The sequence below is a fragment of the Rhinoraja longicauda genome, chromosome 10, assembly GCF_053455715.1.
Source record: "Rhinoraja longicauda isolate Sanriku21f chromosome 10, sRhiLon1.1, whole genome shotgun sequence".
Taxonomy (NCBI): Eukaryota; Metazoa; Chordata; class Chondrichthyes; order Rajiformes; family Arhynchobatidae; genus Rhinoraja; species Rhinoraja longicauda.
The window spans coordinates 44,830,023-44,850,700 of NC_135962.1; the positions used below are offsets into that span (position 1 = coordinate 44,830,023).

The window sequence follows — 20,678 nt, forward strand, 5'->3', positions numbered from 1 at the left end:
TTGAAAAATATCAAAATTGTTACTTGTAGACATGCGCAGTTTGCTGCATGAAACATATTCTGCATTTATTTCCTTGCGCCATATAGTCACAAGATCGGTTCTGTCTTAGAGGGTGGCTTCAAGCAGATTTTCCACAGAACACTGAATGTTTCAGTGGCACATGAGGTAGTACTCAGTGTTTCATCAAGGAAAATGTATGACACAGAAGGACATTGTGAACCAGCGCAGGATGGTATGGTGAGTTTGCAAACAGGTAGTTCCAATGTTAAACTAGTTCTGTCAACTTTGTATTTCTTTATGACATAGACAAGCGTCATTCGGCCATTCAAGTCTATGCCATTTTTCATAGCGTTCCAACTATTTATTTTCCAGACTTATTTCCTGTAGCCTATTGCCTCACTCATGCCCATTGACAGCCCTTGATTAGCCTAACAACCAACTACATAGCAGCCAGTTAGCCCTCCAGCAAGCACATTCTTGGTTAGGAAGGAAGTGCAGATGCACAGTTAGACACAAAATGTTGGAGTAACTTAGCGGGTCCACCTGCATCTTTGGAGAAGTGTGTCTAAAGAAGGGTTCCGACCCAAAATGTCACCTATTCCTTTTCTCCATATTGAGTTACTCCTGCACTTTGTATCCATCTTCAGCACATTCTTGGGACAGGGTGGGAAGCTGAAACATCTGAGGGAAACCCATTCAGACAGAGGGAGAATGTGCAAACTCCACACAGACAGCACTGGAGGTCAGAACTGAACCCAGTCACTGAACCGTGCTGTGCTGCTCCATTTTCAATTACATGTAGTGTGCATAAGTTGAATAATGGAGTAATATTGAATTAGTGCCGACACTGAAACATTTTATAATAAGTGACGCTCAAGCAGTATGTGAAGAGCTCTTGATTAATCTGTAACTGGGTCGACAAGTATTTGAAAACTCCAATTCTCTCGGTGCCATGATTTATCCAACAGCATCTAATCAACAAGCTTAGGCTCTCTGCTTCGTCTGATTTACATCCACTTAAAGTTACAGTGCCATTAACAAAGAATCCAATTAAAGCAAATATGTGCAGTGTAAGAGGATTAAAACATTGGCCTGCAAATGAAAACTAATCAAAAGACAATATATTCAAAAAATGACAAGTTGCTGAAACAGATTCAATAAAAACGTAAGAGAAGATTTGTGTAATTTCTTAAAATGGAGAAATATTTGTTGACAAGCTTGGATCCATTAGCTCAATGTATCTTACATGTGATCATTTTATTATTCAATGCCAATGACCTTTATTGTAGGAGCCTCACTACAACTCCCAATAAACTTTGATCAGCTGACTCCTATGTGTAGATACGGTGTCCATACTTAAGGATCTACTAGACCAGGTGGACCCGTTGGGCCCAAACCTCTCCTGCATTGGTGCAGCACCCTCGCTTCCCCCGCCCCATCCCCCTCAACCCTCCTTATCCTCCCACCATCCCTACCCCCCTCTCTCCCCCCCACTCCATCCCCCTTAACCCCCCTTATCCTCCCTCCATCCCTACCCCCCTCCCTCCTCCATCCCCCTCAAACCCCCTTATCCTCCCTCCATCCCTACCCCCTCCCTCCCTCCACCCCCTCCCTCCCCAGGAGATAGATTTAAACTTTAAAATGTGAATAACTTTAAAAATATAACACTGATTTCAATGAAACTTCTTCCATTAGCACCAAAGGGACGACGGTGAGTAAGGTGGGCCTAAAATTGTCGCGCTATCGTGCACCGTTTTGGCTGTAGTTCAGGAACAAACAAACAAACGAGAGTTTTAGTATATGGATTCCATTCAGGGCAGCACAGAGAATGTTCAGTAGATTGATCGGATAGGTTGTCTAGTGATGAAAAGGTTAGCAGATGGATCTTATACCTTCTGGATGTGATACGGAAGATGCTGTGATAATGTTTCTCGAACAATGGGGGAGTGTCTCAGGAAAACTGATTGGGTGAATGCACAGGACATGGAGGGGAATTGATAGGGTGAATGTACAGTGACTTTTACCCAGGGTAGGAGAATCAAAATCCAAGAATCAAGAGCACACTGGTTCAAGATGAGAGGGGAAAGATTTAATAGGAACCCGAGGGGCAACCTTTTCCCCACACAGAGTGCTGGATGTATGGGAATGAACTGCCAGATAGGGGTTGAGGTAGTTACAATAATATTTTTTTAAACACTTGGAGAGGTACATGGATAGGAAAGGTTTAGAGGGATATGGACCAAATGTGGGCAAATGTGACGAGCTTTGATGGGGCACCTTGATTGGCATGTACAAGTTGGGCCGAAGGGCCTGTATCTGTGCTGCATGACTCCAAGATAAAATAATACCCCTAAGGCTGAAGGAAGGGAGAATTTCTTCACTCAAAGGATTGTACCCTTTGGACCTTCTCTATCCCATTGCGAGCTGCAGATGCAAAATCAGTAAGAATATGCAAAGCAAAGATGGACTGATTGTTGAACTTTGGGGATGTCAAGGATATGAGAGGCAAGTGAGGAAATGGTGCCGAGGCCAACAATCAGATAAGCCTTGATCCTACTGCAGGTTTGAGGGACCATATGTCCTATTCCTGATCTTATATTCTTAAGCCAATTTCATCTTTGTAATATTCACAAAATGCTGGAGTAACTCAGCAGGTCAGGCAGCATCTCGGGAGAGAAGGAATGGGTGACGTTTCAGGTCGAGACCCTTCTTCAGATGACATCATAGATGTCACATCCTCCAGATGTAAACAAGGGTGTTTTACAAAGGAACCAGATGTGCCATAGGTGGTTAGTATTTCGTGTCTCGTTGGGAGAAAGGGGGAGGAATGAGAAAAAAAAGCAGCAGAGTTGCTGCCTTCCAGCGCGCCAGAGACCCAAGTTAATTCCTGACTACTGGTGCTGTCTATACGGAGTTTGTACAATTTCCCCTGCATGGGTTTTTTTTCCGGGAGCCCCAGTTTCCTTCCCCAACTCCAGAGGCGTACAGGTCTGTAGGCTAATTGGCTTGGTAAAAATTGTAAATGGTCCTCAGTGCATGTAGGATTGTGTTAACGAGCGGGAATCGCTGGTCGGTGCGGACTCGGTGGGCCGAAGGGCATGTTTCCGTGCTGTATCTCCAAACTAAAATGAAACTAAATTGAACCTAAACTTGAAGGCGGCAGAAAGTTGACTGACGAGATTGCTCTACCGAAAAACCACCATGGATCCAGCGAGCCATAGTCACCTCTGATTGTACACTCTCAGTGATTCTATCTGCTGCAAACTGCAACACATGGGTGCCCAGAGCCAAGATATTATGGCCCGTCCCTCAAGTGGATTAATCTTACAAACCGAGAACAGGAAATCTTTTAAAGCTAATGCAGCAGATGGTAGTCTAGACACCACACACAGGGAAATTAAATCACAACACACAATAGATGCCACTGCAAAATTGTTAGAAAAAGCTTTTTATCTAACATTTAAAAATGAACCCTAACTAAAATAATCCGTATCCCTATGTTCAAGACTGAGTTCTTGCAAACAAAACAGGCTTCAGAGTGTGTGAATTGAAGGCCACTTCAGACTCAGCAGTTTAAAACAAAACAAAGTGGAAAATGGATAAGAGGCAGGGCAGCATTTCATTCTCGGGAATTAATATTTAAAGTTCAACGCAGTGTTTATGGAAGTAATCCCAGGAGAGAGCTCAAGGTGACAAGTCAACTCCAGCAAGGTTGAGAACATGCTCAGGAACATTACACGGATGTGCTGGTGCTGGAGAGGATCCAGAGGAGGTTTATGAGAATGATCCCAGGAAAGACCAGATGAACATATGATGAGCTTTTGACAGCACTGGGCCTGATGAGAGGGGAACTCATTGAAACTTACCGAATAGTGAAAGGCCTGGATAGAGTGGATGTGGAAAGGATGCTTCCACTAGTGGAGGAGTCTTGGACTAGAGGTCATAGCCTCAGAATTAAAGGATGTTCCTTAAGGAGGATGAGGGGGGATCTTATTGAAACATATAAGATAATTAGGGGATTGGACACATTAGAGGCAGGAAACATGTTCCCAATGTTGGGGGAGTCCAGAACAAGGGGCCACAGTTTAAGAATAAGGGGTAGGCCATTTAGAACGGAGATGAGGAAGAACTTTTTCAGTCAGAGAGTGGTGAAGGTGTGGAATTCTCTGCCTCAGAAGGCAGTGGAGGCCAGTTCGTTGGATGCTTTCAAGAGAGAGCTGGATAGAGCTCTTAAGGATAGCGGAGTGAGGGGGTATGGGGAGAAGGCAGGAACGGGGTACTGATTGAGAGTGATCAGCCATGATCGCATTGAATGGCGGTGCTGGCTCGAAGGGCTGAATGGCCTACTCCTGCACCTATTGTCTATTGTGATAAGGAGGAATTTCTTGGTTAATTGGCTTATAAGTGTAAGTTGTCTCCAGAGTGTGAGGGATAGTGATAGTGTGAGGGTGCGGGGACCACTGGTCGGTGTGGACTCGGTTGGGCCGAAGGGCCTGTTCCCACACTGTATCTCTCAATTAAAACCGAAACTAAAACGGCCCTTCCTGTTAACACTGTCTGAGCTCCTTATAATTTTATTCACCTTGATTGGCGACGAATAAAATCAGGGACAAAAAGATGATTTTATTCATCACAATTAAGTCTTTTCTCAACCACCTCTGTTACACAGAAAACAACCCACGTTTGTCCACGGATTCAGAGGCAGCGGAAGCACCTCCCCAAGGATTATTCCATTGGGCCCTGCCAACTTTTAAAATTCAAAAGCTGATATTTCATAAACCCCATGATGAACTGCAGATATTTCAATCAAACAGATGTGTCAGTGCACGAGATTGACTTTAGATTGGCCTTGATGGGATTGTTTATGGTTTGTCCAATACAAGATACTGACAAGGAGGTGCAATAAGTATATCTTGTTTAACATTCTAACAGGATTACATGAACTGTATTTAGTCTATGACATTTAAACTGGTTATACAATTCATCTTTGGCATGTTTAAACACAATTGTTTTTTCAATAGTTAACTCTCAGATCTTCCTCGTCCCAAGGGCAAGGCAACAACCTGCTGTTCTATTCAAGGATAGGAGTTTAGAGAGGATAGTTTTTCCTCCGGCATTTTCTGATGTGTATTTAATGACAAATCATTCAAAATGTTGGCAATTGCTTAGAAGCACAAGAAAGGGTATTCTTTGAACAGCATGGGGGGCACAGTGGCGCAGCGGTAGAGTTGCTGCCTTACAGCAGTCCCAGAGACCTGGTTCAATCCCGACTGCGGGTGCTGTCTGTACGGAGTTTGTACGTTCTCCCCGTGACCACGTGGGTTTTCTCAGGGATCTTCGGTTTCCTCCCACACTCCAAAGGCATGCAGGTTTGTAGGTTAAGTGGCTTGGTATAAGTGTAAATTATTCCTACTGTGTGTAGGATCGTGTTAATGTGCGGGGATCGCTGGTCGTTGCGGACTCGGTGGGATGAAGGGACTGTTTCCGCGCTGCATCTTTAAACTAAACTGATAGAACAAAAACATTTTGTCTTCGATCCGTTCCCACTGGTCTTCAGTGCTCCTTGCTGTCACATTATATTTTAATCAATACTACACTCCAGTCATTACTGTCAACCATGGGGATAATGTATTCATGCACAGCAGAATAAGGCCACAGCCAACCTTCCCTATAAAGCACCAGCAAAAATATGACCATCTGTGTGAACTTTTGGAGTATCGTGATCAGTTTTGGGCCCCATATCCGTGGAGGGATGTGCTGACGTTGAAGAGGGTTCAGGGGAGGTTTGAGAGAATGATCCCGGGGATGATGGGTTAACCTATGAACATTTGAAGGCACCTGTTGAAAATTGGAAGGCCTGGATAGAGTGGATGTGGAAAGGATGTTTCCACTAATGGAGTGTCAAGGACCAGAGGCCCATCCTCAGAATAAAAAGACGTGCCTTTAGAAAGGAGATGAGAACATTTCTTTCGCCAGAAGGTGTTGAATCTATGGAATTCATTGCCACAGACAGCTGTAGAGATCAAGTGTTTGGGGATTTTTAAAGTAGAGGTTGGCAGGTAGTTTGATTAGGAAGGGTTTCAAAGGTTACAGTCAGAAGACACGAGGATGGGGTTGAGAAGGAAAGATAGATCAGCCATGACCGAGGCGGAGTAGACTCGATGGGCCAGATCACTTAATTCTGTTCCTATGACTATGACAGTCCATTTCCCTCCACAGATGCTGCTTGGCCCAATGAGTTCTTCCAGCTGTTCTTTTTTCCTTCAATGGATTCTCTATAGTTTCATTCCACATCACAACAGCCTCAGAACATTGCATGCAACCATAGGAAGGATAAACATACAGAACAGAGTTCTAAAGTGATTAGGGAATCAGTAGATCTATCCCACTATTTGGCAAAGAGTTTTAAAATGGACATCCAGTAATTCTAGGGTTCGTCACATTGTGAGTTATGCCACAAGTGGGTGACTTAACCAATACCAGAGGCAGCTGTTGGTTTGTACACTAACCAAACGGCCATCTCTTGAACGGCACAGTGGCGCAGTGGTAGAGTTGTTGCCTTACAGTGCCAGAGGCCTAGGTTCGATCCTGACTATGGGTGCTGTCTGTACAGAGTTTGTACGTTCCCCCTATGACTGCGTAGGTTTTCTTCTGGTGCTCCGTTTTCCTCACACACTCCAAAGACACACAGATTTGTAGGTTGCTAAACGAAGTCAATGTTCATACCGCTGGGCTGCAAGCTGCCCAGTCGAAATATGAGGTGCTGTTGCTCCAATGTCCGGTGGGCCTCACTATGGCACTGGAGGAGGCCCATGACAGAAAGGTCAGACAGGGAATGGGAGGGGGAGTTGAAGTGCTCAGCCACCGGGAGATCAGATTGGTTAAGGCGGACTGAGCGAAGGTGTTGAGCGAAGCGATCGCCGAGCCTGCGTTTGGTTTCGCCGATGTAAAGAAGTTGACATCTAGAGCAGCGGATGCAAAATGAGGTTGAAGGAGGTGCAGGTGAACCTCTGTCTCACCTGGAAAGACTGTTTGGGAAACACTATCTTCCTGCCTCCACCTACATCCTTCCTTTGTCCCGCCCCCCTGACATCAGTCTGAAGAAGGGAGTCGACCCAAAACGTCACCCATTCCTTCTCTCCTGAGATGCTGGCTGACCTGCTGAGTTACTCCAGCATTTTGTGAATAAATACCTCAGATTTGTAGGTTAACTGGCTTCGGTAAATCACAAATGATCCCTAGTGTGTAGGATAGTGCTAGTGTACGGGGTGATCGCTGGTTGGCAGCGGACTCGGGGGGCCAGAGGGCCTGTTTCCGCACTGTATCTCCAAAGTAAAGTCTTTATTCTGGAGCCAAATTTTCAGACACACCCCCTAACCGACGGAAAGGATATGTTAATAATGTCCTAGAACATCCATGTCGGGCCAAGTCAGAAGCCACCTCTTTTCACCATCACTTTGCTTTGGCATGCCTTGCTCCTGAGATTTATAATGTTTTTAGCTGATATTTAAACACGAGCAAGGGGGCTGCTGCTGTAAGCACTGCAGCATCATCTGAAGCCAGGTTGTCCAAGTGTCTAACATAACACAAAGCAGGGGAGTCAGATTTCCAATCACCGGAACTGGGCATTTCAGCTAAAAGGACCCAGTGGCTCCACGTTTGCGCTGAGGCTGAATGGCCGCCTTCTACACCTGGTGTTTCTATGATGCCAGGAACCAAGCCAATGCTGGGGCTCTTTCCCCGGCGAGTGTCAACCAAGCAGTCACTCCTCCAGACCGGCTCAGATTCTGTCCCACAGTGAAGCATCATTCGTTTCACCCACAGTCCCAGCCCTGAAGCTGATGTTGCACAATCCTCAAATCTGCCACAGTCTCCTTCGCAGGAGACAGACAATTGGCCGACATCTATTACAAAACCACTGACTCCCACAGCTATCTAGACTACACTTCTTCCCACCCTGTTTCCTGTAAAGACTCAATCCCCTACTCCCAATTCTTCCGTCTACGCTTCACCTGCGCCCAGGATGAGGTTTTCCATACCAGGTCATCGGAGATGTCCTCATTCTTTAGGAAATAGTGGTTCCCCTCTTCCTTTATGGATGAGGCTCTCACTAGGATCTCGATATCCCACAGCTCCGCTCATGCTCCCCCTTCCTCCCTTAACCTACCCGATCTCCTGGTTGCTCAGCACTTTCCAATCTGACCTTTCTGTCCTGGGCCTCCTCCATTGTCAGATTGAGGCCCAGTGCAAATTGGAGGAACAGCACCTCATATTTCGCTTGGGTAGCTTACACCCCAACGGTATGAACATTGACTTCTCCTACTTTAGATAGCCCTTGCTTTCCCTCTCTCCATTCCCTCCCCCTTCCCAGTTCTTCCACCAGTCTTATTGTCTCCGACTACATTCTATCTCTGTCCCGCCCACTCCTCTGACATCAGTCTGAAGAAGGGTCTCGACCCGAAACGACACCCATTCTTTCTCTCCAGAGATGCTGCCTGTCCCACTGAGTTACTCCAGCATTTTGTGTCTACCTCAAATCTGCCACATTGCACAAGCAAAACTAGAACGCACTCTACTACTGAATCAGGCCCAAAAAGATCCTTTACCACCAAGCCAGCAGGTGGGCGGGCAGGCGGCATGGTGCTATCATGCACTTACATAGACCATAGAGCAGTACAGCACAGGAACAGGCCCTTCAGCCCACAATACACGTGCAGAAGATGATCCCAGGTTAAACTAATCTCCTCACCTGCACGTGATCCATATCCCTCCATTACCTGCATACCCATGTGCCCGCCCAAAAGCTTCTTAAATGTCACTTTCGTATCTGGTGCCACCACCACAGCTCGTTCCAGGCACCTGCTACTGTGTAAAAAAAAAACAACTTGCCCCGGATATCTCCTTTCAACTTTGCTGCTCTCAAACTTAAAGCTATGTGCCCTCTAGTTTAGTTTACTTTGGAGATACAGCGTGGAAACAGGCCCTTTGGCACACCGAGTCCGCGCCGACCAGAGATCCCTGTACATTAACACTATCCAACACACACCAGGGACAATTTACAATTTTACAGAGGCCAATTAGCCAACAAACCTGTGCGTCTTTGGAGTGTGGGTGGAAACCGGAGATCCTGGGGAAAACCCATGCAGTCACAGGGAGAACGTTCAAACTCCGTAAAGACAGCACCCGTGATCAGGTTCAAACACAAGTCTCTGACACTGTAAGGCAGCAACTCTACCGCTGTGCCACCGTGCAGCCTTATTTTTGATATGAAGTCTTTGATATTTCCAGCCTGGGGAAAAGATTTTGGCTGCATCTATGCGTCCCATAATTTTATGTATTTTCACCCAAACTCCCCTCAGCACCCAATGTTCCAGAGAAAACAAACCAAGTTCATAAGTTCATAAATGATAGGAGTAGAATTAGGCCTATCAGCCAATAAAGTCTACTCCGCCATTCAATCATGGCTAATCTATCTCTCCCTCCTGACCCCATGTCCCCCGACACCCAGACTCAGCCAAAAATCTATCTATCTACGCCTCAAAAATATCCATTGACTTGGCCTCCACAGACTTCTGTTGAAACTCTGTCCATCCAAACTCTCCATGTAGCTAAGAACTTCCAATCCAGGCAGCATGCTGATAAACTTCTGCACCCTCTCCGATGCCTACACATCCTTCCTATAAAGGACCAGCCAGAGCTGCACACAATACTCCAAACGCGGCCCTGACTAAAGTTCCATACAGCTGTAACAAGGCTCTGGCGTGGTCAGAACCCTCATATCTTCAGAAGATCTCTGAAAAATCTCCTGCACTTCAGGTTCCAAGGAGGTCAATCAACAGATAATTAGTAAATCTATTCCCCGTTTAGAGTTGCAGCAATCCACGTTCACCACTTTCCGTACCTTGCATGCAGCCTTCAAGTCTGCGAATCAGCTCATAGGACCTACATCTATCCAGGAGGGTCCTGATTGCAGGGAGTGGGTCCAGAATGATGGTCTCTGGGTGCGAATCAATATAATCCTGAAAAGAAAGATACAGTACTTGAGCGTATTTCCTCCGAACATGTTCTACTTCTACATCTTCAGATATTGAGGGGTTTCTCATCCACTGCTTATCCATTTCCTTTCCCAGCAACCACTCCTAGTTTGGTCAGATTATTAATGCCACAGGTCATAGAGTCATACAGCGTGGAAACAGGCCCTTCAGCCGAACTAGCCTACATGGCCAACATGTCCCATCTACACGAGTCCCACTTGCCTGACTTTGGCTCATATCCATTTAAACCTGTCCTATCCATGTACCTGTCTCGTTGCTTCTTAAACGTTGCAGGTCATTGAATGCTGGAAGCAAGGAGTTGTATCCTTGGCTAATTTTCACGAGAGAGCGGTAGGTCCAAACCAATTTTCCTTCCATTGTTACAAGAGTGGTCACTTGACACAGTCATACTGTCCAGTTTTGGAGGCACTGCAAATTTGTGAGCTGGAGTCTATATAAGGTTCACGTCTCTCGGATCAGTAATTCGATACAATCAGTATTCAAGCTTGGGCGATGAAAGAGCCCAAAACACATGCCCCAAGTTCGGAAGATGGCATTTATCCATCAGACCAGGCTGGGAAAGCAGGATCCTCTCACACGGAGAAGGGCAAGGAAGGTCTGAAGATGAAATATAAATGGGAATACAGAGGCCGAGAGGGGAAATTCTCAGAGAAACTGCCAGGTCCACCACATTGGCAATTCTGGTGATAGAGGAACTAATTACAAGGAGATTGTTCTCTGCAATGCCTGCCCAGCTTCCACACTCCATCCGGATGATATCAGGGCTAAATCAACATTGATCCAGTGCAACAAATGAAGTAGAAACTCCAGTTTGCTAAATATTACAGCACCATTCAGGAGCCATTGCCTACCTGATCCATTAAATCAAAGGAGGGCGTGGGATTAAACAAGAGGAATCTCAGACTGAGGGTGGCACACACCCAGAACAAAGCTGGGCTACATTTTCTGCAAGAGGAAGTTACGTTGGTGAGCTACATTTTGAGGCAACCCACCCCCCCCCCCCAAATCCATTCTTCCATTCTGCACTCTGACCACTGGCTTGTGAAAATCTGTTCCAAGTTCTGCAGTTGTCATGGAGTCAGTCATAGTCATAGTGCAGAAAGAGGTCCTTTGTCCCAACTTACCCACACTGACTAAAATGTCCCATCTACACTAATCTAACCTGCCTGCGTTTGGCCCATGTCCCTCTAAATCTGTCCTATCCATGTTGCTGTCGAAAAGTTTCTTAAACTTTGTGATAGTGCCTGCCTATCTCCCCCGGCAGCTCGTTCCATACATCCACCACCCTTTGTGTGAAAAAGATACCCCTCAGGTTCCTATAAAATTTTGCCCCCCGCTCCTTAAACCTATGGCCTCTGGTTCTTGTTTCCCCTACTCTGAGCAAGAGACTCTGTCAAATCTATTCCCATGATTTTGTACACCTCCACAAGATCACCCCTCATCCTCTTGCCCTCCGAGGAATAGAGTCCTAGCCTGCTCACCTCTCCCTATAGCTGAGTCCCTTGAGTCCTGGCAACACCCTCGTAAATCTCTGCACCCTTTCCAGCTTGAATACATATTTCCTATAACATGGTGCCCAGAATGGAACTCTGAATTCTTGCTATTGAGGGAGTGCAGCATAAGTTCACCAGGTTAATTCCTGGGGTGATGGGACTGATATATGATGAAAAAATGGGTCAACAGGGCTTGAATTCACAGAAATTTAGAAAGATGAGAGGGGATCTTACAGAAACACCTAAAATTCTTAAGGGATTGGACAGGCTAGATGCAGGAAAACTGTTCCCAATGTTGAGGGAGTCCAGAACCAGGGGTCACAATTTAAGAATAAGGGGCAGGCCATTTAGGACTGAGATAAGGAAAAACGTTTTCAACCGGAGAGTTGTGAATCTGTGGAATTCTCTGCCACAGAAGGCAGTGGAGGCAGTTCACTGGATGCTTTCAAGAGAGTTAGATTTAGCTCTAAGGGCTATCGGAATCAAGGGATATGGGGAAAAGGAAGGAACAGGGTACTGATTTTGGATGATCAGCCACGATCATATTGAATGGTAGCGTTGCCTCAAAGGGCCGAATGGCCTAGTCCTGCACCTATTTTCTTTCTTTCTATGGAAATGTGTCTTATTTAACTACAACATGAACTCCCAACTTCTATACTCCATACTCTGACTGATGACAATACTCTGCTATTGGGCTGGAGTGCCATGGGTGGAATTTGGTAGTGAGAAGACCTAGGAACAAATGGACAAAGAGCGTTTCTAGATCTGGGCGAGGTGGAGTGGCAAACAAGAGAGGAAGCGAGGCAGAAATCAAATAGCGTCATTCGTCTTGGCGTCTTGCCATCAATTTGGAATATAATAAAACTCCCATTGAAAAGATCAGCAGAGCCAGGATAAGGCCCACAGCAATAAACCAGAATGGTGTCATATTTAACGTGACTGTTTCAATAAACAAGGCTGGAGACAAAGTTTGGTCCTTTTATTGAAATGTGGGCCGGTGCCAGATATTATTTATTGCACAACTTAAGGGATAAGGCAGGAATGATTCTGCAAAGCAACTAAAGAAAATAACTCAAGATATTGGAATGACTTAGAACAGCAATTTACATTTGAGGCACAAGAGGCGGCAAATGCATTAAAAGAGGGAGAGTGCATAGACCAACTCAATGGGTCAGATGGTACCTGTGGAGAAAAATGGACAGTCAATGTTTTGGGTTGGGACTGTTCCTCTAGACTGTAAGAGGAGAGGGGGAAGTAGGTATGAAGAGGTGAGGAGTGGGGCAAGACATAGTAGGCAATAGGGGGGGAGGGCAGGGGGGGGGGATACAGGTGAGGAGGGATAATTGGTAGATAATTGTAACCACTTTTAAGAGTGGGGAGAGGGAGGCCATGAGGAGAAACCTAAATAAAAGACACACATAAAAACATGTGATAATAATATGGTGGCCAGTGATAATACTTTTCCAGCACCATTCCCACCCCACCGCATGTCCCATCCACAAGCGCTCTGCCCAACCATGTCCACTTAGCTGACTCACCACCTGAACCCAAAAGGACACAAAGTGCTGAGTAACTCAGCAGGTCAGGCAGTATGTCTGTACAACATGGTTTGGTGACACTCATCAATCTGGAGAGGGGTCTCAACCTGAAACATCATCTATCCATGTTCTCCAGAGATGCTGCCTGACCTGCTGAGTTACTCCAGCACTTTGTCTCATTTTGTGCATTAACCCCTGCAGGGGGGGAGGAGAGAGAGAGAGAGAGCTAAGAATGACCAAACTAGTGTATTCACAAACAAAGGGAACCAATGGTTCCAGAGGCAGAAGTCAGACAAGCTCAGTACTTCTCATCCTGCCAGTACACTGTAAAGATAAATTGGGAATATAAATAATGGAATATATCCAATTAGTTCCTAGTTATTTATTTCTTCACTACTTAGCAATGCAGCAATTAATTACTCTGGTGGCTATCAACTCGAGAACATGAGTTTTTTTAGCTTGGCATGTTATGATAGCGAGTGAATCCAATTGTGCTTCGCTGACGAAATTATGTCCTTGTTTTAAACCTGGCCTTTTCATGTTTTGTGCCAATATTTAAAATAAATATATTTTTCATTTCCACTGAACAAGGGAAACCATCAGCAGTCTAATGAACTGTAAACCATTAGCATGATCACCATCACTAAAAGGAGCTAAGGTTATGGGTGGCGCAGTGGCACATCGGTAGGTTTGTTACCTTAGAGAGAACTGGGTTCAATCCCAACTGTGGGTGCTGTCAGTACAGAGTTGGTATGTTCTCCCTGTGACTGCGTGGGTTTTCTCCAGGTGTTCCGGTTTCCTCCAACACTCCAAAGACGTTCAGGTTTGTAGGTTAATTGGCTTCGGTAAATTTGTAAATTGTCCCTGGTGTGTAGGATAGTGCTAGTGTACAGGGCGATCACTGGTCGGTGCAGACTCAGTGGGCCGAAGGGCCTGCTGCAAAGCTGAGTCTCTAAAGTCTAAAAGTATCACCACTTGGTGTTTGCCCTCAATCATTGACATTGCAAAGAAATTGCCCTTTTACATAGAAACATAGAAAATAGGTGCAGGAGGAGGCCATTCGGCCCTTCGAGCCAGCACCGCCATTCATTTTGATCATGGCTGATCATCCACAATCAGTAACCTGTGCCCAACCTCTCCCCATATCCCTTGATTCCACTAGCCCCCAGAGCTCTATCTAACTCTCTCTTAAATTCATCCAGTGATTTGACCTCCACTGCCCTCTGTGGTCCCAATTGTCCTTGTTGAGCAAGATGACTATCTACGCTAATCCCACGTTCCTGTATTTGGACAATACCCCTCACGCCCTTTTCTACCCATGTACGAATGTCTTTGAAATGTTGTGACTGAATCCGCCTCTACCGCTCCCTCTGCCAGTTTGTTTCATATATCTACCAACCCGCATGTTAAAAACCTGCCTGTCAGATCTCTTATCCATTTCGTCTCTCATGTCCCCTAGTTTTAGAGTGCAAGAAGGAACTGCAGATGCTGGTTCAAACCAAAGATAGACACAAAAAACTGGAGTAACTCAGCAGGACAGGCAGCATCTCTGGAGAGAAGGAATGGGTGACGTTTAGGATCTTCAGACTGGTTAGGGACAAGGGAAACGAGAGATATAGACGGTGGTGTGGGGAGATAAAGAACAGTGAATGAAAGATATGCAAAAAAGTAACGATGATAAAGGAATTGTGAGCTGTTTGTGGGGTGAAAATGAGAAGCTAGTGCGACTTGGATGGGGGAGGGATAGAGAGAGAGGGAATGCCGGGACTACCTGAAGTGAGAGAATTCAATATTCATACCACTGGGCTGTAAGCTGCCCAAGCGAAATAGTAGATGCTGTTCCTCCAATTTGCGTTTAGCCTCACTCTGACAATGGAAGAGATCGAGGACAGAAAGGTCTGTGTAGGAATGGGAAGGAGAATTAAAGTGTCCAGCAACCGGGAGATCAGGTTGGTTCACACAGGCCGAGCGAAGGTGTTCTGCGAAACGATCTCCTAGTCTGCGTTTGGTCTCACCGATATATAAGAGTCCACATCTTGAACAACCGATACAGTAGATGAGGTTGGAGGAGGTGCAAGTGAACCTCTGCCTAACCGGAAAGGACTATCGGGGGTCCCTGGACAGAGTCGAGGGAGGAGGTATAGCGACAGGTGTTGCATCTTTTGCGGTTATAGGAGAAGGTACCTGGGGAGGGGGTGGTTTGGGAGGGAAGGGATGAGTTAACCAGGGAGTTGCGGAGGGAACGATCTCTGCGGAAGACAGAAAGGGCTAGTTATGGGCTCACTTTAAAACTGGGATTGAACACGATAATGTTGTCCTTTCTCGGCTATGTGAATCATAAGCCTTAGGAAAAATGAAAATAAATAATGGAAAATAACCCGTGAATGTCCATTTAAGGTCTATTTCTCTTTCTATTAAATCTCTATTCTTCTCTAGTGTACTTGCCTCAAAACACGAATGCATGAGACTGTCAAGTGTTTCCAATTTTGATTATGGATTGCCAACTCAAAGCTTTACTGCTTACCCTGGTGATTTCATCACAAGACTTCAGGCATCAACAGCCTCATCTACTCAGCATCGGTTGGTCATCATAGATTGCATCTATTCTTAGGCCACTGTAAGTGCCAAACCAACTGTAAGGCACCAGTTCCCATTATCCTTAAGGCGATTCCCAATAGTCAGCCAGAAAGCTTTTTTCCTCTCCGTCAATTGTTTTTTTTATAGCTATTCATCAGAATATTTTATTCCTCCTCCCCTTAATGATTCTCCTCCACAGTTTAGACTCTATAGAGATATACTGTGCAGAATCAGGCCCTTCGGCCCATCGAGTCCGCGCAGACCAGTGGTCACCCTGTGCACTAACTCTATCCGACACACTGGGGACAATTTTACCAAAGCCAATTAACATACAACCTTGCGCGTCTTTAGAGTCTGGGAGGAAACCAGAGCACTCGGGGAAAACCCACACGGTCGCAGGGAGAACGTTCAAACTCTGTACAGACAGCACCCATAGTCAGGATCGAACCCGGGTCTCTGACGCTGCGAGGTAGCAACTACCACTGCGTTACTGTGCCCATGGCATTATCCTGGGGTGCTGGCAACCTTGTCCAAGGCTGATGTATCATTCGTAGCAGGATGCATCGATGTTTTGTGGAACTGCGTTGGTGTCCTCACCTGAAACCTCTGCACCAGCTCCTGGGATTGTGCATCATTTTGATCGGCCTCCAGAATGACATCCGTCAGTTTGTGAATGATAACATCAAGTGGCCCCTGTTCCTCGAGTGGTTTCTCCAAATCAAGCTGCAAAAAAAAAAAAAAAAATGTAATGAGAGGGTTAGATTTTCTTTTTGAAGAATGGCTTCTCTGCTGCAGATCTGGAATAAACTGCTGACACAGTGGCACCTTCCCTTATGTCGGTCAGCTATTCAGAAGGGGTTGACTGGAACCACCCATCATGCAAGCTCACTGCATTTTGATAGCTTGTAAAACGCTGGCTCAAGTATATGAATTATACCTCAATCTACAAGCAAATTACAGCACAAAGTTTACGCTGGGTCTCCAACCCGAAAATGGAGGGAGTTCTATCAGGTAATAAAGGATATGGATTGTGTGCACGCATATAAGAGTTGGTCTTGGCACCATGTGTAGCACAAACAGTGCAGGTGAAGGGACTGTACTGGCTGTTGTACTGTGTTGCACTGTGCTGTACTGTTCTACGTTCTATGGCCGATGTCAGTGAGGTGTTAGATGAAAACATCATCAGTTCATCCTGGAGAATGAAACAATGCCAAGGGATCTTCCATATTAACTAACGTTGACTCTTGCTCATCGTTTTTTGAAGTGTTGAGCTGATTATTTTTAAATACAGGTGCACCTCAACGTACAACGGGGTTATGTTCCAATAAACCCATTGTAAACCGAAAATATCGTACGTCGAAATGCATTTAATACACCTGATCACGTGGCCGGAAGCTCGCTGCGGCTCGCTGCCGTTGCCCAGCGTTTACGCCATCGTAAAGTCGAAATATCCTAAGTCGGAGAGCATCTGTATTTGGGGGAATTTTCTGACCGAGATAGTTGTCGTCTCACGTTGTTAAAATGGCAGCATTTCAAACACACCTCACCAGCTTTGCCACATCCTGGCGGCGACAGGAAGGCATGATGCCAGCACTGGTCTCTGACAAAACCAAACACTCCTCCTCCTCAACCTTTCAGACTAGTTTGGTCGTGAATGTCAAATTGTGAACCACCAATTTGGAAATCCCATCTCTGAGAATTCTTCCAGATTTCCAAAATGGAAACATTCCAAGGGGTAAAACCTTGAGATAAAACATGGCAACGTGGGGTGTGTTTGGAGGATGGTAACAAGTCCACTGTTACTATCCTGCAAGAGTGGGATAGATGGAACAAAAGCTTTTCCCACCTAGACGTTGAAATGCCACTGCTGTGTAAGGGCAGCTTACTATGTTTTTGTTTTAGAGATACAGCGCGGAGATGGGCCCTTTGGTCCTCCAGTCTGTGCCGACCAGCGATCCCCACACACTAACACTATCCTACACACGAGGGACAATTTTACAGGTTTTTTTTTACCGAAGCCAATTAACTTACAAAAGCTGTACGTTTTTGGAGTGTGGCAGGAAGACGGAGCACCCAGAGAAAATCCACGCAGTCACGGGGAGAACGTACAAACGCCGTTCAGACAGCACCCGCGGGCAGGATCGAAACTGGGTCCCTGGCCCTGTAAGGCAGCAACTCTACCGCTGTGCCACCGTTTCTCGCACTGGCAACCAATGTTAAAGCTGAGATTGAGATGGGACCATTGCCAAGGCAGACTGGCGGCTACCCACAAACCTCTTGCACCAGGCATGTTTACATGGCAGATTTTATGACAAACGCACAAATTAAGATGAATAGCAGACCATGGTCCCCCGAGCCTGTTCAGCCATTCAGTAATATCACAACTGATCCGCTTAGAATCTTTACTGTACATTCCTGTCTATCCACTGGAAACTTGCAACCATTAGCTTTCCAAGAAATTACATCCATGTTTAAAGATTCTGCTTCCACTGCCCATCGAGGAAGAGTTCCAAAACTTGCAAGCTTCAAAGAAAAAATAGTGCCTCCTCTCATATTTAAAATGGGTGACACTTTATTTTTAAACAGTGAACCTACAGTTGGATATTAACTTTTAAAAAGCTAACAGACATCCTCTCCTCTAATCAGAGAAAACTTTCTACACAGAAGACCATTTGGGCCACTGTGCTCATACTAGTTGTAAAAGAGCTAACCTGATCCCAGCACATGGCATAGAGGCTTGCAAATTGTGACTCTTGAGTTCAGACCAAGTAATTCTCTAAATGTAGTGAGGGTTTCCACTCAAACATTCTTGTCCCTAAACCGTAGCCAACAATGAACCATTTTGCCTTTCCTTGGACATTGTCTGCTTTGATCTGTCCTTTTCACACCTCACATGCTCTTTGTCCCCTTCCTATCTCCAGCTTCCCTCTCCCATGCCTCTCTGAAGAAGGGTCTCGACCCAAAACGTCGCCCCATCCCTTCTCTCCCGAGATGCTGCCTGTCACTCCAGCACTTTGTGTCAATCTTCCATTATTTCCATCCATACCGTCTGGAAACTCCCACAGCTTGTTGGCATCTTTCTCTTGTCTCCTGAACATTCCTGGTAGTCTACTCCTTCCCCATTTAATTCGGTGCCACCTTCATAGTTTAAAGCTCACCCCATGGTTTTAGATGCACATTATTGCACTGCTAAAAGTCTAGAAGTAGAATTCTCTGCCTCTCATAAAATGGTACAGAAACAGAAAAGCTGCAAATCTCTTTAAAATTGAACCGTTTTCTGGAAATTTGATGACAACACTGAAGTGGATAGTTAGTAGAGTGTCAAATATACTCAATGACACATGTGATTTTCATATTCTGTTTGCTCAAAAAGTATAATGGGAAAGACCAATGCATTTGCCATTATCTTGTTCCATGATGAAGCACAGAAGTCAACACCATCAAAGCTAACAAAGCTACCATTAAATAAGGAGGAACTGTGTTCACTTGAGTGCAAAGATTACTAAAACTAAAAACAATCACAAGGAACAACAGAATGTCATTTGGCTAGGCAGACATTTATTGAAGTAAGTTACTATCGAAATGATCTGTGTCACTGGATCCCATCGTGGATGTGAATGCCTTTATAAGCAACAAATAGATTTTGGAAGTTAAACATGTAGGTACGGGAGATACACAACTGAAAAATAATAGCATATCAAAGTTAGAGGAATTGTGCACAGCATACCCACAGGATGCATCGTTTCTGTTACTGAACATTCCAAGGAGTGCCAGTTAGTTTAGTTTAGAGCCACAGTTTGGAGACAAGGCCCTTCGGCCCACCGGGTCCACGCCGACTGGCGATTGCCTGTATGCTAGTTCTATCCTACACACAGAATTTTACAGAAGGCAATTAACTTACAAACTTGCACATCTTTGGAATGTGGGAGGAAACCAGAGAAACCCCACACAGTCACAGGGGGAAAAGTACAAACTCTGTACAGACAGCACTCTCAGTCAGGGTAGAACCCGGGTCTCTGACGCTGTCTGGCAGCAACTCCACCACTGCGCCACTGTACCGCGGCACAATGCCAGTTGTTCAGGATAGTTTTGGGATACCAAGTTTCTGGATTAGAATTCAGTAGTGTGGACTATAAATCAGAAGACACAAATCCATAGAAGCTTGAGAATTTAAATTTCCCAAGTGATGAAGTAAAACAGGCTAAGAGTAGATAAAACAGAAATTGTAAAACCACTAGATTATCATTAATGTCCTTCAGAGATGAAAGACAGCCATTTTCACGGCTTAATTTAATTGTGTCCTACACCAATGTGTTGGACTCCTCTCCCTCTTGCTTAGTTCAGGAGCAATTAAGGAGGGCAAGGAATACAAAAATGTCATATACTTGGTCCACCAATGTAGGAATATGTGCAACAACTGCTCAAAGCATCACAAAATGCTGGAGTAACTCAGTGGGTCAGGCAGCATCTCAGGAGAGAAGGACCTCAGGAGAGAAGAGAGGGTGACATTTCGGGTCGAGACCCTTCTTCAGACTGATACCAATTCCTTCTCTCCATAGATGCTGCCTGACCCGCTGAGTTACTCCAGCATTTTGTGATACCTTCGATTTGTGCCAGCATCTGCAGTTATTTTCCTAAACTGCTCAAAGCATATCATTGAAGAGGCACCACTCCATATCTGGAAAAGCACCAGGCAAGGCAACTACATATCATATGTCCTTCCCAATGGATCACCAGAAGTTGCAAGTAGCCTCTGTTTGGAATGCACGATGATACGTAGTGAGTTATGTGTAAGAAGGAACTGCAAATGCTGGTTTAAACCGAAGATAGACACAAAAAGCTGGAGTAACTCAGCGGGACAGGAGCATCTCTGGAGAGAAGGAATGGGCGACATTTCGGGTAGAGACCTTTCGTCAGACACAGTCTGAATACGTAGTGAAATGTACAACCACTGCCACGGCACTCACACTGCCAATAAGTGGGAGAACATTTATCTGCATTTGAAAGCGTGCTGT

The 20,678-nt window shown here is 45.4% G+C and overlaps 1 protein-coding gene across 6 annotated transcripts in view; it reads right to left on the minus strand.

The window, feature by feature from the left end:
• Positions 1–20,678, minus strand: part of itpk1a (inositol-tetrakisphosphate 1-kinase a) — a 201,733-nt gene that overhangs the window by 49,277 nt on the left and 131,778 nt on the right. For 5 of the 6 annotated variants that reach the window (XM_078406789.1, XM_078406788.1, XM_078406786.1 and 2 more), the window contains 2 exons: positions 16,261–16,386; positions 9,902–10,019 (listed from right to left, as the gene is read on the minus strand). The exons of the other annotated variant lie outside the window; for it this stretch is intronic. In XM_078406789.1, coding sequence (XP_078262915.1) covers positions 9,902–10,019; positions 16,261–16,386 — 244 coding nt within the window. The remainder of the gene's footprint in view (positions 1–9,901; positions 10,020–16,260; positions 16,387–20,678) is intronic. 6 annotated transcript variants of the gene reach the window in all.